The sequence below is a fragment of the Colias croceus genome, chromosome 24, assembly GCF_905220415.1.
Source record: "Colias croceus chromosome 24, ilColCroc2.1".
Lineage (NCBI taxonomy): Eukaryota > Metazoa > Arthropoda > Insecta > Lepidoptera > Pieridae > Colias > Colias croceus.
The window spans coordinates 2,729,664-2,742,836 of NC_059560.1; the positions used below are offsets into that span (position 1 = coordinate 2,729,664).

Here is a 13,173-nt window from a genome sequence, read left to right on the forward strand (position 1 = left end):
AATTATCGTACGTCACGCGACATGCGCTACACAGACCAAAAGTTTGGGACGATGTAATAAAAGTTTCACTTTAAAAATTTATGAAACAAAACAGAATCCTGCAGTATCGAGCAGTTAGCAGTGGGATTATATTGACTTGGTGTACCTACTGTTTTTTATGAAATTCATAGTGTTTAATTATGTATTAGATTTTATATTTAAGTATCAAGTCTTGTTATAAAAATTATGAACTAAGATACGGGCTTAGGAAAATATTCTACTCTTAACTCTGAATTCCATGATACCATTAGGTCATAAGTCTTTAACAATATAGAAAAAGGATGTATTACGAATAAAAACCATATATATATTCAGTATAATACATTTTATTTTAAATATATCAACTACTTACCTATATTCTAAATTTACAAAATACTGTGGATTTTTTTATGAACCCTTTGTCACTTGGAATGATCACTAACTATGTACAAAATATATTCAGAATACAAATTACATATTTAAAAATAATATTGCCAAAAGCTCATTTATTACAAAATAGTTATACATTTCTTCAAATAACTACTAGAAATTAGTTTTTAGTATATTTTTTTCTACAAGAATACAATGTAAAAATGCAATCACAGAAATTAAATCAAGTTTTACTTATATTGATGACATTTTATGATTTTATTTAGTACATAAATTATAATGCTTACATAACTATATACATGTATAACATAATACTATAACAATACATTTCTTCCTACGTTTATTTTATTTTTAAGTATTATATTATGTAGCTCTGCGGTGTGCTCCAAAGGATTTTTCATTTTTGATTTAGTGTCAACAAAATCATTAATTAGAAATTTTAAAATAAAGTTGTTACAAAATTACAATTTCTAAAAACGGGAGTTCTTCAGCACATTAATTATAATATTATTTTTGTTATATTCTGTGGTATACAATAATTGGTTTCATGATTCATCAGGAGTTCCACAAGGATCAATTCTGAAGCCTTTGCTATTCCTTTTATATTATAGTCATCTAATTTTTATTAGACACTCGATTTTTCTTCTGTGACAACTTAAATTATATTAGACATCTACTGGTTTATTTTCCTTAGACCTGAAAACAGAAAAAGTATTTTAGTCAGTTCTGTACATTCTTTAGAATATCTATTTTATATTTTTTTAAGTTTTTGATGGTATTGCCGCAGTTATAATTTTTTCCAAGTTTTTGTTAAAATTGTCCTGGTATTACAACTTATTAAATTATTAAGTTTTTGATAAAATTATTATAGTAGATAATAGATATTGCAACTTATTATTGTTTTAAGTTTTTGATGAAATTTTTATGGTGTTACTACTTGTCAATTTTTTTATGAAATTACCATACTTTTCAATATTTGTCGAAAAAAATTGAAATAAATATGAAAAACATTACCCTTTATTTAACATCTCTTGAATCTCGTCAAAGGTTTTTCCTTTAGTCTCCGGTAATAAGGGACTGACAGAGAATATAAAACCGAAACCGCAGCAAATAGCTAGTATCCAGAAAGCCGTGTATATGCCGTATGATGCTGCTACGTCACGGAAAAACCTAAATAATGGAAAAATAACATATAAGGATGTAAAAAAAATGTAGGAGTGGAGTTATTGGGATTAACTAAATGGATGTTAAAATATTATAGGGATGTTGATGATACAATTAAAAAAAAAAATAATAATAATAAAAATCATTTATTGAACAAGCTTCCTTACATCAGAATATAGACCCCAGACTCCCACTATAGCTTTCGCTGTGTTTCAGGAGTCTGTGCCTTCCCGATACATTACATCAGAATAGTTCAATAGTAATTAGTTACAAAAGAAAATTTTTACTTAATTAGAAAATTTGTATTCTAATTTAAAACAATGATATAGGGTAACTAAGTATGTATTTATTTTATTTAAAATATTTTTTGTACCATCATACAATATACGTTCAAGACTCAAAAGAAGGTGTTATGGAAATCTCTACCAGACACACTTTGGGGACAGAATGATACGTAAAAAAAAAATAGGTTTATGGACTGTATATCTGCCTGGCAAACTCAAAAACGCTCACTTTTCACACGTGTGATCAGTATACCTACAGGCTCTTTTTTGTATTCAAACCTTATTTCAACACGCCTGCTTTATGGCCAATTCAGTTTAGGAAATAATGATTAATGTACTTCTGTAAATTGTATTAATTGAGTCATTATTGGTGTGTCTAATAAATAAATAAAAAAAAAAAAACTTATTAGCACACTATGTCCTGAAGCAAATAAACGATTTTTATAATTTTTATTTATTATTTATTTTTATAATATAAACTTACCTGGTCCACACGAAGCCAGCAAGCCAGCAGCAGAAGGAGGCAATACCGCTAGCGAGGCATTTACTTCTCGCTGGGAACATTTCTGCCACCAATATCCAGGGAACTGGACCCACGCCTAATGTTCAAATAATTTATTTTTTATTTAACTTTTTTCAAATAAATTACTTTCATTGAATCTCAATCTATTATTATTTATTATACATATAATAAATCTGTAGAAGGATCAATTCTGTACATTGAAAATATTGAAAAAATAAATAGCAGGGGGTGTTACTGGATCGATACCAAACCCAAATATGTGATTAAAAAAATTTTTGTCTGTCTGTCTGTCTGTCTGTCTGTATGTGAAGGCATCACGTGAAAACTAGCGGTTCGATTTCGATGAAACTTGGTATAATTATACCTTATTATCCTGGGCGTAAAATAGGATACTTTTTATCCTGGAAAAATACGTAGAAAAAAATTAATCTTAATTTTTCAGTTTTATCCATAGACGTTGTTCCGTAGAACCGCGAACACATGTTGCGTATTATTATAGGCCTAGCCGTATTTGGGAATTGGGTCCAATAGATATTTATAAGATTTTATTATCAGTACCTACTCAAAATGGAGAAATAAACCATCCACGCGAAGACCGACATCCGCGCGGACGGAGTCGCGGGCGGAAGCTAGTATGAAATAATGTGAGAGCAAAGGCTAAAAAGCTAAGAGAAAAATAAATTATGTAGGTACTCAACAATATATATGTATATGTATATACTAAAACAATGGTATTTCAACATAATATAAGCTACTTTTGCCAAGTTAAAAAGTAAAATTAAGAAACAGGCAAAATTAAAATTTGAAAATTTAGGTACAACATAAGATCGAGATCAAGAAATGAAAATAAAAATTGATGATACACTATAGCAAATTTGGGTTTTTAAGTATATAATAAAGAAAATAACTTACCCAAAGTAAAAAGAATCATATATACGATAAGGCAGAGTAAAGGTAGAAACGCGTACGGCGCCACATTGTATTTGTAGTGAGAATCTAATAGTGCGTACACACCAATAATACCCTAAAATATAATTTTACATTTAATAAATTATTTAAAAATAAAACATTAAAGTCCATTAAGTAAATAAGTATATTAAGTATATATATCCTATCCTTTCCTAGGCTCATTAAGAGCCGGATGGATTTATTTCAACAATAATAATTAATAAGTGTCAATTATTATCTGTGATAATAATTTATTCAAGAATAAACAACATTGATAGTGTCTAATTGGTGATTGGATTAATAAGTAATAAGTAATATAAATATATTGAAAAAAAAAAATTAACTCTATCTTTATAATGGTCCTTCGAGTCGGATCTATTTATTTCAACAATAATGAATATCAATTACCACCTATAGTTATAAATTCTATTATATGAATTTAAAACTTACCAAAAATATAGAAAGTCCAAGTGATGTAGTCCACATGAGTAGCTTTCTGCCCAATCTGTCCACAACAAGCGGTGTGATACAACTTGTGACTACCTGCAAATATAAAAATATCACATTATATGTATTATTATTATTCATACACAGATTGATTTGATATCACGTTTTATTGTTGTCAGTAGAAGCACGATCTCATAAGAAATATATGAAAGGAAGGAAAAGATCTAAATTCTACCACGCTTCAGATTTTTTTAAAAGTCATATCACAGACTAATAAATTAATAATCATATACTACGTATACAAGTTTATATTAATAAAGATTAATAAATTATGCCTAAAAGTTTTCACTGCCCATATTCTAACTTAAGAAAATCTGAACTTCAGCAGAGAACCTTGTACATCTTTACCAGTCCCTCCAAAAAGTCTAAAATGGCTTGTCAATAATATTAAGATAGGTACAAAACTTCTCTACCAAAAAAAAATCTAATTTTTTAGGTAGATCAGATACTATTCTAAAATTAAAATTTTCCTTACCTGAACAACACCCATAATAATAGTACCGTCAGCAGCAGAGATCCTAGTGCCAATCTTTACTAGTAACTCTTCCATGTAGAACAATAGCACATCTATACCAGATAATTGGAGTAACATGGCTAGGAATACACAAATACCTGTAGGAGAGAGATAAAAATTAGTAAAAAAATATTTAAAAAAAGAGCGTGTGTGCCGAGCACACGTGTTAGAAGTGGAACTTGTTTGGGAAGAGGCAAAGATACCTTATACCTTAGTCCATGACGTGACGGTATTGCCATGACGCGATAATTGAAATTTTACTCTCAACGCGCCTGTATGAACTTTTATCACAGATAGCAAAATAATTTTTTGAAGAGAAACTTCTTGCGCGTTTAGAGTAAAATTTCAAGGTCACGTCATGGCAATATCGCCACGTCATGGAGTGGCGATGATATTATGGTATCTTTGAATCTTGCCAAAGAAGTTTCACTTTTGACACGTGTGCTCGGCACACATTTTTTTTCAATCGAATTTACCTAATAGGTTCAAAAATATTTTAAATGATCATTTTATTACTGGACAATAAATAAGTATAACGTACTTTAATTATTTCGTCTTACCTAAAGCCTTAAGATTTCCTTTCGTAGCCCACAAATCTTTAATACTAGGCTCTGTCCTGAATTCTCTCGCTATCATCGCTTGAAGACCTTCCAATTCAGCTTGAATACCAGCTTTTGGTAGACCTCGTAATTTTTGCAGTACTTTTGATGCTTCGTCTATATTACCTGAAATATATGAATATTAGATGAAAATTAGGGTTGATTCTGATGTAATTAATGGAATAGACAAAATTAGATGAACAAATAGAGAAATTTTAAGTTAAGCAGTTTTTAAAAAGGATGCTTCATATAACGAAGAAGTTGATATATATGATTCAAATGAAACTTTAAGCTTAGATAAGCTCCAAAATAAGGGAAACAACTAACAGGATGGAAGCGAATAAAAATTTAAGCACTTAGAATTCAGAGTAGATATTAGTAGATACTTATTAGATATTATATTAATTGTATTAGATTTATTAATTTAAATGATGGTTTAAATCGTGATTTTAATTTTGACCGTCGAATTATAGCAGTAAGTTTAGTCAATGCCACAAGAGACAGTCAATACAATAATTATATTAAAATTTTGAAGAATCCCAATCCCAATACTAACCTTTATAAACCAAAAAGAAAGGTGTCTCCGGTATGAACCAAGTGAAAGGCACATAGAACAACGACAGAATGCCCCCCGCAGCTGTCAGACCCCAGTATGTGGTAAAGGGACCAATAGCATACGCTAGAAGGAACCCTATATTTATGAATAGAAGGAAAAATGCACTAAGGGCTCCTCGGATTTTGTCCTGAAAAGTAAATTTATAAAAAATTTGATTAAAACTGAAAAAAAAATGTCCTCAGTATTTTGAACGTAATACAAAATTTTACATATATTTTACATTTGCCTTTAACAGCTTCACTCAAGAGTCAAGAAATCATGATATTGGCATATAGTTATAAATAAAATATGTTTTGATTCTAGTGGGCTATATTCTTTTTTTAATATATATAAATCTCGTGTCACAATGTTTGTCCTCAATGGACTCCTAAACCACTTAACCGATTATAATAAAATTCGCACACCATGTGCAGTTTGATCCAACTTGAGAGATAGGATATTTTAAATCTCAAATCGTTTTAGAGAAAGCGGGCGAAGCCGCGGGCGCTAAGCTAGTTATAATAGGTATATATTTTTTATCCATATCCCAGACCAGACTTGAAATGGAAACTTTAAGAATGCTAATAGCTACTACGTATAAAGAAATTTATACGTGTGCTATGTTTGCTTGTAAAATTTAGGTCAATAAAATCTGTATCTATAAACTATTCCTTTCTCCTATAGGTTTCTTTCTTACCTCAGCAATTTCCCCAATATACAAAGGCACAGTCGCAAACTGCATTCCCGTAGCACACCCCCACATTACCCTAGCCGCGTATAGAGTTGGCAAACTCGTGGCCACACCAGCCAATAGCCAACCCAGTAAGAGAGGAATGTTGGAGCATATAATGATCCAACGTCGGCCAATACGGTTGGATAAGGGTACTGTTATTAGAGGTCCTGAAAGTTAAGGGTGGATATAGCAGGCGAAAATGTAATTTTAGATTTTCATTTGCTCGTAAAAGAGTTTAATAGGCATTTCATAACAATAGAATAAGAAGTAATAAGGTATATAGCGTGGGCAAACTCGTGGCCACACCAGCCAATATCCAGCCCAGTAAGAGAGGAATGTTGGAGCATATTATGAACCAACGTCGGCCAATACGGTTGGATAGGGGTACTGTTATTAAAGGGTCCTGAAAGTTTAAGTTTAGATATACCTATACATAGTTTAAGTTCGGAGAAAATATAATGTTTTAACTCCTGTAAACATAAAAATTTAATTCCGTAAAACTAGAAATCTTCTTTTACAATGGAAGGTATCAACTTGTCTTTTTTTCCTAATTTAGGTACGTAGGTACAACGTTCAAAATTGTCTCTACATAATATAGTACCTACCTAGTAGTCCGCCAAGCACCAACAAGGAACCAATCCAATTTTCCTCTTGTAAGGTTGGTTCACGTGGTAAAGGGGAGTTTTCTGAACGAAGCTGTGGGAACACTGGCGACGTCCATCCCATAGACATGCCTGTACACAGACTGCCGTAGCTGGCTGAAAATAAATGATTTTATTTTATAATTTAATACTACCTACAAATACTATTTATACCCACTTATACTCTATTATTTTATCTTTTTCGTGTTCTTACAAACATAAATGTAATTCTTAAAAGGAAGTGTCGCCTATATCGTTATATAGGCATGCATACGAATATTGCGAGGTATTCGTTGTAATAAAAGCAGAATGTAAAAATAGAAAAAGTATAACAAATTATACATATTGGTGAGCTTTCTAAGTCGTCAAGACAATGGTAGAGCCATGATAGAGTAAAAGACGCTGAAATCCTGATTTTAAACTATTAATTCAATAATTAATTTACGACAATTCGTAGTAATATTGTTTTTTAATGAATAACCATAGATTGAGAACTTAAAACAAATAGTTAAAGTCGCTAAATATTACATTGTGCGTTTATTGTATTACAAACGGATATTACAGTTTATTACAATTTATAATCATAGTCCGGTCAATCAAGTAAAGTATTATTAAGCAATGAATAAAGATCACAATAAAGATTGAATTATAATGTATATGTCGTGGTCATATCGTAGATTTGATCATTTCATGATATGAGTGGCCATTTCACGAAATGGTCGCATATCGTGAAATGGCCAATTTAGTTTGGCCACATCATGATGTGGTTTGGGCAGATCAATGATAAGAAATCGTTTCACGATATGGCCAATTAACGCACGGTTTTTTCATGAAATGACCAAAATTATTTGATCATATCGTAAAATAGTTACATTAATCGTTGGTAGAGGCGCTGCAAGCTCTGTGTTTATGTGATAAGATGGCGGCCGCTGGCGAAAATTAAATTATTCGCAGTTAAAAACTTCATAATTCGTTTAATAACAATATTATGAAGAAAGTCATAGCAAAGAATTTACGACGAAGAGGTACGAGTACATACTATGGAAAATGTGGATATCTTATATGTATTTAAGAAAAAATGCGACTTAAATAAAATAATTTAAGAAACTACTACTATATTATTATAATTGTTTGTTTTTTAAAAAGCGATCCGCTTCTGGCACTCGCCGGCCGCTGCCGCGGCACGCTCGCTTTGCTCGCTCGGCTCGTGCGTTGTTTATCAAAGTGTAACCTAACCTAACCTAATTGTTTTCTATTGCAAAAACGATTCGATTCTGGCATTCGCCGGCCGCTGCCGCGGCACTAACTTAAATGACATTAAACAAGTTTTTAGAATATATAGTTATTCTGAAATTTTTTAATATTTTATGGACTCTTTATATTTTATACGATCTGGCCAAATGTGGATGACCAAATCGTGAAACGTTGACGATTTAACGATCTGATCAAACTATGTTGGCCATTTCACGATATGCGACCATTTCGTGAAATGGCCACTCATATCATGAAATGATCAAATCTACGATATGACCACGACATATACACGGTAATTATTCTTGTATCTATGGCGATTATGCAAAGAATCACTAAGTAGCTTTTTTACAATTGATTTTAAATTGGTTATTAATAGAAACTAGAAAGCGACCATTACTTGTATTTAGCTAAGAAATTTAAAGACATTCAAATAATAGGTATAATTTTTGAAGTGTAAGAAGCATTAATGTTGCAAAAATTAATAAAATTCCTTTTGACACCGTACGAATTTGCAAGCTGCATGGTAAGCAGTAGCTAAAGAAAATATTTAGGTACTCTGGTAATATGAGGAGGTACCTTTTTTCTTTAAATTCACAGAACAAATTGTTCTTAACAAGCTAGGACTAAGTAAAACGTAAGTCACGATCCTCAGATACACTGTGACCATGATTACATTCACGGTGATTTATCAATTATGTTAATTAATTCTTATTGCTCTTTGTATAAAAACTACATGCGAACACGTGTTAAGCGAAATTAATTAAACGGCCTTGAAAAAAAATATATTTATTTTTAGTTTAAAGTAGGTATCAAATACCAGAGATGCAGTAATTGTTCGAAAATATCTTGACTTGAACTTCGATTTTACAAAAAAATAAACTGCATCAAACGTATTTCCTTGTATTAATTTATAGCCGTCTTAAAAATGCACTAAGTACCTAGATATAGTAACTATACAACTGTTGTGAATTGATATCACGCAGCTGCAGACAGCTCTTCGATGTTTTTAATAACTTTGAGTGCTATGAAACTACATAATTATCAAAATTAAACTATCCTATATTATTTTTCAAGTAAAGGTACCTACACAAATTTTGGTACCGAAAAAAAATCTCAAACAAACATGAGGAAATACCTACAAACATACAAAATCAATAAATCAAATACGACCTTATTGGTAATAACAAAAATAACGAATATAGCTCTAAGATCACGGAATGTTAATTTCATCGAAGTACTTCTACTAGTTAGCCTTGGGTACACTGCAAGCCTGTTAGTATCATATACACTTCCTTGTAAGCTCTTGGATATTAGGAAATTAACTTTAGGAGGCTTTAGGAAGCTTTTAAAATGGCATACAGGAAATATTTTTAGGAAGTTACCAACTTCCTAAATACTAAATACCTACTAACATAAGATGTAAATTCATTAATGAGGCTATAATTATTCTTCCTAATTATCGCATTGAATTTTGAAGTGTAATGTACCTATCTATTTAATATTTTAAATCATTAACACAATTATCATGTCAATTAATAGACCTGAACTTTATATTTATAACACATACTTAATTATTATATTTCAATGTTTATAAATTAATTACCATAGGGTAATTGGGGCAGATGCTAGAGGCTAAAATAGGAAAAACTAAACATGGTTAAAATATAGTCGATTCTATCGTAGTACTACTAGTACATCTGTACATATATATAACTAAATTATCATGTGAGGTAGTAGGTACTCAGTGCTTTTGTGCTACTATACTACTTGCTTCCGGTCTACGTTACAAAGGTCATTGCACCGAACCGAATGTTAAGACAATCAGTATATTTATAAAAATTAAAAACATACCTAATTACCTGCTTGTTGTAATAGTTATTTGAAAGCTTTAATTAATATTAATATTATATTTCGTTCAAGATCTCTACGTACTTCGTAAAAATGATATTATGACCAAATTGAAATAAGTCACTTTATTTACCTACTTACTAAGAACCTGTAAATACATATTATGTATTTCCTATGTTGCTGCCCTTTTAAATAATTGGTACAAACTGGATAAAAACATATATATATATGTACATAATTTTTCATTTAAGTAACGATTTTTAAATGTAATCATAAACCGAATCGTTTTATAAGTTACGGACACAAACAAACACGTAGCTGCAATTTTTTTGCGTTTGGTTTCATTTAATTAAAATTAAAATAACATTGTAAACACCGAAACAAATCGTTAATTGATGAGAATAAAAAGTTTTACCGACAAAACAATGGCAATTCTTTAAATAACTGATTTACGTAGTATCTACCTAGTGCATAATAATATTATGAAACTCAGATGTTAAATTAATTTATTATTAAAAAAAACCTTTTGTTATTCATTTTTATGCGGCCAGATAGAATATGTAACGTGTATCGTATAATATGTAACGTATAATTTAAATACATAATCTTTTATTGTTATCTACTTAATTAAGAAAAGAATAAGAAATTCTTTATCAGATAAACTGAATGGTAAAGTATACAGAAGTAATATAATTATATTGAACATGTATAATTGTTAATATTAATTCGATATAATAATTATTTAACATAAAAAAATGAGAAAACTCACCTAGAGATGCTGCCAAATATTGCCGCCATTTCAATTTGAAATCCGATTTAAAATTTTCGAACATCACTATGTTTTTTTTTAATGCGTTCTATAATCTATGATAACAATAAAAATGGTACAGTCCTAAACAATGAATGAATTAAAATAAAGCCTGGTCTAGACGTGTTGACGACTAGCCATTGCGTTTAATTCTGGACCAGTTACCTTGTACTACCTGTTACCCTTCACAGTATTTTTTATGCATTGTAATTGTGATTTAAAAAGATAATCAAATGAGTCTTGTAAAAAAATTAATTATTTGATGTAGATTTAGACTGTCACTTACTTTGTTTCAATGTCAAGGCTTTATTTGTGGGGAATGTTTAACTGTTTTTTAACGGTTTTAACATTCATTCATATTATGTTATTTGAATGACTGTTCTCTGTAGTCGCTTTTTATGGCTTCTGATTTTCTTTAATTATTTAACAGAAAATTAATAATGGTTTGTAGGTATATTATTTTATCTTTCAAACCAAGAAATTTCTTTATCAAAATATGTAGTTATACCTACCTACTAAGTAAGACCCTATTGTAGGCAGGAATATACAATCGAATTTAATTAATTATGATTTATATGTCGTGGTCATATCGTAGATTTGATCATTTCATGATATGAGTGGCCATTTCACGAAATGGTCGCATATCGTGAAATGGCCAACATAGTTTGATCAGATCGTTAAATCGTCAACGTTTCACGATTTGGTCATCCACATTTGGCCAGATCGTATAAAATATAAAGAGTCCATAAAATATTAAAAAAATTCAGAATAACTATATTCTAAAAACTTGTTTAATGTCATTTAAGTTAGTGCCGCGGCAGCGGCCGGCGAATGCCAGAAGCGAATCGTTTTTGCAATAGAAAACAATTAGGTTAGGTTAGGTTACACTTTGATAAACAACGCACGAGCCGAGCGAGCAAAGCGAGCGTGCCGCGGCAGCGGCCGGCGAGTGCCAGAAGCGGATCGCTTTTTAAAAAACAAACAATTATTATAATATAGTAGTAGTTTCTTAAATAATTTTATTTAAGTCGCATTTTTTCTTAAATACATATAAGATATCCACATTTTCCATAGTACTCGTACCTCTTCATCGTAAATTCTTTGCTATGACTTTCTTCATAATATTGTTATTAAACGAATTATGAAGTTTTAACTGCGAATAATTTAATTTTCGCCAGCGGCCGCCATCTTATCACATAAACACAGAGCTTGCAGCGCCTCTACCAACGATTAATGTAACTATTTTACGATATGATCAAATAATTTTGGTCATTTCATGAAAAAACTGTGCGTTAATTGGCCATATCGTGAAACGATTTCTTATCATTGATCTGCCCAAACCACATCATGATGTGGCCAAACTAAATTGGCCATTTCACGATATGCGACCATTTCGTGAAATGGCCACTCATATCATGAAATGATCAAATCTACGATATGACCACGACATATATACAATGATAGGATCGCTTTGCATGTCGTGATATTTAGCATAATATATGAACTTCAAGGTTACTCCATCTGCTATCCAGCAACTTCTTACTTTTGAAATAGAATTTTTAAGTACAGTACATAAAAATAGGTACTTCATTTATTATGTAAATAAACAAAGTTCGTAGGTAATCAAAATTGCCTTCTGTTTTTATTTCGTACTTTATCTCCAAAGTTTTAAATAGGGGTGTTTTTTGCGGCGAGGGTTGACGCGTTTATTGTAACAGGAATCCAATTAGTGGCAACCCACGCCTCGCGGTGAAAATATTATAGCTGGAAAAATTTTCTCGTCGAGACAGTGCGGATGGCCGCCATGTTATATTTTTCTTTTTTTTACAGCGTCATTTTAAAGTTGTGGGCTAAGGTAGAATTCTGTTGACAGGTTTAAATTTACATAATTATGTTTAGGTTTTTTAACTATTAAGTAACTACTAACCAACAAATTATTTCTGCAAAGGTAAAAAATTAAAAATAAATTAACTGTCCGTAAATTTAAATTAGTCTGCCATTAGTCATAACTGTTTTTATGTTTATGCAAGATTACCTACTCATTTGAAAGCATATTTTAAATAAGGTTAAACAAAAAGTAAAATAGCTACAGTAGTAATAGCTGTTTATTCATAGAAACTAATCAATCTGTAAATAATTAGATTGCAGAATAGTAACGTATAAAAACTTTAGGCTGGTTCACACTTTGATTAGTGCGAGTGCAGGTGATTAGTGCGAGTGCAGGTGTGTAGTGCGAGTAGTGTCCAATTCACTGCGAGTGCAGGTGATTAGTGCGAATGCCATTTTGTACAACAACAAGCGTGCCGCGTGCGACGCTACACACTACGCTAAACACTAAACACTAAAC

The 13,173-nt window shown here is 31.0% G+C and overlaps 1 protein-coding gene across 1 annotated transcript; it reads right to left on the minus strand.

The window, feature by feature from the left end:
* Window positions 1–942: 942 nt before the first annotated feature.
* Window positions 943–10,964, minus strand: LOC123702973 (facilitated trehalose transporter Tret1-like). The gene is made up of 11 exons (XM_045650838.1): window positions 10,788–10,964; window positions 6,881–7,033; window positions 6,240–6,442; window positions 5,504–5,690; window positions 4,909–5,073; window positions 4,310–4,446; window positions 3,778–3,870; window positions 3,292–3,403; window positions 2,341–2,455; window positions 1,423–1,578; window positions 943–1,104 (listed from the first exon to the last, which is right to left on the minus strand). The coding sequence occupies exons 1-11, from the start codon at window positions 10,849–10,851 to the stop codon at window positions 1,074–1,076; spliced, it is 1,416 nt and encodes a 471-aa protein (XP_045506794.1). The 5' UTR covers window positions 10,852–10,964; the 3' UTR covers window positions 943–1,073.
* Window positions 10,965–13,173: the final 2,209 nt, after the last annotated feature.

Excerpts from the sequence above, each read along its gene's own strand:
- LOC123702973 (XM_045650838.1), bottom strand. The coding sequence starts at position 10,851 with ATGTTCGAAAATTTTAAATCGGATTTCAAATTGAAATGGCGGCAATAT. Across the intron at positions 7,034-10,787 it reads ATATTTGGCAGCATCTCTAG|CCAGCTACGGCAGTCTGTGT; the intron begins GTGAGTTTTCTC and ends ATTTATTTTCAG. Across the intron at positions 4,447-4,908 it reads AGGAAATCTTAAGGCTTTAG|GTATTTGTGTATTCCTAGCC; the intron begins GTAAGACGAAAT and ends TCTCTCCTACAG.